Source organism: Elephantulus edwardii, unplaced genomic scaffold, assembly GCF_000299155.1.
Source record: "Elephantulus edwardii isolate Elephantulus edwardi_28Jun2011 unplaced genomic scaffold, EleEdw1.0 scaffold00462, whole genome shotgun sequence".
Taxonomy (NCBI): Eukaryota; Metazoa; Chordata; class Mammalia; order Macroscelidea; family Macroscelididae; genus Elephantulus; species Elephantulus edwardii.
Window position 1 is genome coordinate 343,313 of NW_006400212.1, and position 3,272 is coordinate 346,584.

The 3,272-nt window shown below is 43.4% G+C and overlaps 1 protein-coding gene across 1 annotated transcript in view; it reads left to right on the forward strand.

The window, feature by feature from the left end:
* LOC102877529 (zinc finger protein 420-like) overlaps positions 1-3,021 on the forward strand; it is a 13,452-nt gene extending 10,431 nt beyond the window's left edge. Inside the window, exons 6-7 of the mRNA XM_006902840.1 lie at positions 2,188-2,234; positions 2,800-3,021. Coding sequence (XP_006902902.1) covers positions 2,188-2,234; positions 2,800-3,021 — 269 coding nt within the window. The remainder of the gene's footprint in view (positions 1-2,187; positions 2,235-2,799) is intronic.
* The last annotated feature ends 251 nt before the right edge of the window (positions 3,022-3,272 follow it).

Sequence of the window (3,272 nt, forward strand, 5' to 3'; positions counted from 1 at the left end):
CAAACTGAAGCTGTGAACACTCTCAATCTCTTCGTCATCCATCCTGATGCTGCCAATTGGTCCAACTCTATGATGCGTAAGAAATTATTTCAAAGACCATGGCCTATATAAGACGCACCTTAGTCTCCAAAGATGCTATTGTTCTTCACAACTTTAGAAAGGTCCCTAAAAGCAGACGTTCCTATTGCAATGTTGTTGTTGTTGTTAAGTGCCATGGAGTTGTAGACAAGTCATAGCGACCTGAGCACTGTTGGTACGTAGAGTTTCCGGAGGCAAGCCATTTCAGAAGTGGATGCCACTCCTGCTTCCATATATACATCATTATCCTTTAATAAATGTATCCCTCAATCAGTTAAATGACTTATGGTTTGTAAGCGTATTTTTTACTAGTTGAATTGTACATCATCATACAACAGATATACGAACTCATGTTTAACAGTCTCTATTTTGGAACATTATCTTGTTCTCATCATAATAACCCATTATATGAACATCTTTACACATAAGTCTTTGTATAATGCTTATATACATATTATTGTTGTTAGGGTGTGTTGCTGAGTCAGAACTGATCCATAGCTGACCATCCCGCAGTACCTCTTTTAATTTTCTGGCTACTAGTGCCAAGAGTGAAGGCTGCAGTCCTTGACCCTCTGCGGCAAGTGCTTCAGGTCGTCCTCAGTTTCAGCAAGCAGGGTTGTGCCATCTGCATACCACAGGTTGTTGATAGATCTTCCAGCAATCTTGACCCCACATTTCTCCTCATAGAGTCCAGCCTCCTGGGTAATCTGTTCTGCAGATAGGTTGAAAAGATATGGAGACAGGACATGTTCCTGGCGGACACCCTTCCCAATTTTCTGTTGACTGCCTCTTGGTCCAAGTATAGGTTTCTGACCCAGAATATATATATATATATACACACACACACACATATATATATACACATATATATATATATACATATATATATATGCTGACCCAGAGGAAATTCTAGTCCCTTTCACATCTTGACAAATCAATAATTTATGGAAAATATCAGATAATTGGCAGGAGGCTTTTGCAAATTATATAGGAAAGATCTCTCATTTTTATTCCTTAGATAAATGATTACAAATTATTAAAATGATTAACTGGATACTACCAACTAAATTAAAAGGTTCACCTTTGCAAGAAGACACTATATGGATGCAAATAAGACAGGTTATGCAGGTTATACTAATGGTAAAGATAGAAAAGTAATTAAAATTAACTTGATTTCTGTTCAACAGGTGGATTTATATGCCATTATGTTATAGCAAGACAAAAACTTTCCTTGGAATATAGTTACTGATTCACAATACGCTGAGTCTACTATTAATACAGAAACAGTTTATATTCCATTTCAACATACTAATGTTGGTATTAGTATTAATTTTAGTATATTATATATTGATTTAATGATTTTATGATTTAATACTTGCTATGAATTGATGAATCTTTATGTTGTCAAGAATTTATGATTTGCAGTGTAGATAAATTGCAACTGTTTAATCAATATGTTGGTAATTTAGAAATAGTGTAGACAAATTGGAATTGTTGCTCTAAATGAATGAATGAATCAATCAATCAATCAATAAATTGTAATTGGCTTTTGTAATATGTGTATGAGTAATTTATTCATTATCAAGGCTCAAGACTGCCAGGTGGTACTTTATCCATTGAATTTGACTTCCTGTTTCTGCAGGGACCACTTTCCCAGTGGCATGGTGTGTCTGTGGTAACCAAAGGGACGTGTCCGTCCTGTTTAGCATCCAGCTAGGGTGCATCCTGTGCTTTCTTCCATGCTGCAGCAGATTGCCCTTTGAGTCTATCCATATACTGAATTACATGGAGGCCTTTTCTTCTTGGAACGACAAGCCGTAATTGTATCCCAAACTGGAAGATGTGGAACTTTGGGATTGCAGAGCAGGTTCTTAAAATTAGGCTACCACTGTTCCTTTAAATAAGCCATACAGGAAAAGAGAGAGAGAGAAAGAAGAAGGAGGAGGAGGAGGAGGAGGAGGAGGAGAAGGAAGGAAGGAAGGAAGGAAGGAAGGAAGGAAGGAAGGAAGGAAGGAAGGAAAGAAAGAAAGAAAGAAAGAAAGAAAGAAAGAAAGAAAGAAAGAAAAAACTATACATGAGGATGATTTAGACAAATTATTGTTCCCACAGTTTTTGTAAAATATCTGCAGGTCTTAGAGATCAGAAGTGGAAGTATAGTAAGTTAAGCAAGAGATTGGGCTTAGTCTTGGTCGTGTTCAGGCAATAGTTTTCTTTTCTCTGTGATATTTGGCCTGGTCAGCTTATTCAGTAAGACCAGACACCTTAGTTTTGCTCGTCTGAGATGGCTCCAATATAGATAAGGTATTCCTTCATCATCACATCCCCCCAGCCCCCATATATGCATATAAAGACCTGTCCTCACCTAAGAGCCTCAACTCTTGACTCTGGCTGCAACTGCCATGAAGATGGCTTTCTCCTTTTTCATTTGACGTGACCCATCGAAAGTGGCAGGCGGGGTCTTGTCCTGAGAGTGAATGTCCTGATCCCACTCTCCCAGGGTCTCTTCTTGGACCTGGGACTTGCAATCACAGAGACCCTCCCCATGTGACACAAGAACACTGGGAACGAGGAGGACTTCAGTGTCTGTTTCCGCCCGGAGGTATTTTCCGTGACACTTAGTGTAGCAGATGCCGGAACTAGGAATGAGCCACGTGGCTGTGGACACTGCCTTTGCCTTGCACCTGTTGGGATGTGAGTTTTCCTTTGTCTCCATCACATTAGGCCGAGCCAGTGACCACTGGTTTCCCCTCCCAAGTCCGAGGTGGCGGCTCTCACCGTCCGATCGTGTCCGGTGTGTCCCGGAGTCCCCGGGCCTTCCTCCCGGAGCAGCCGCAGCCGCTGCTTACCGACATTCTTGCTTCACCGGCCTCTGTGCGCGTCCCCGGGGGTCGGGAGGTGTGTGTGCGCGGAGGACCAGGGTGGTGGTCAGTCCCCGGGAGGTGAGTGTGGACGGAGGACCAGGGTGGTGGTCAGTCCTCGGGAGGTGAGTGTGCGCGGAGGACCAGGGTGGTGGTCAGTCCCCGGGGGTCGGGAGGTGAGTGTGCGTGGAGGACCAGGGTGGTGGTCAGTCCTCGGGAGGTGAGTGTGCGCGGAGGACCAGGGTGGTGGTCAGTCCCCGGGGAATCGGGAGGTGTGTGTGCGCGGAGGACCAGGGTGGGGGTCAGTCCCCGGGAGGTGAGTGTGGACGGAGGACC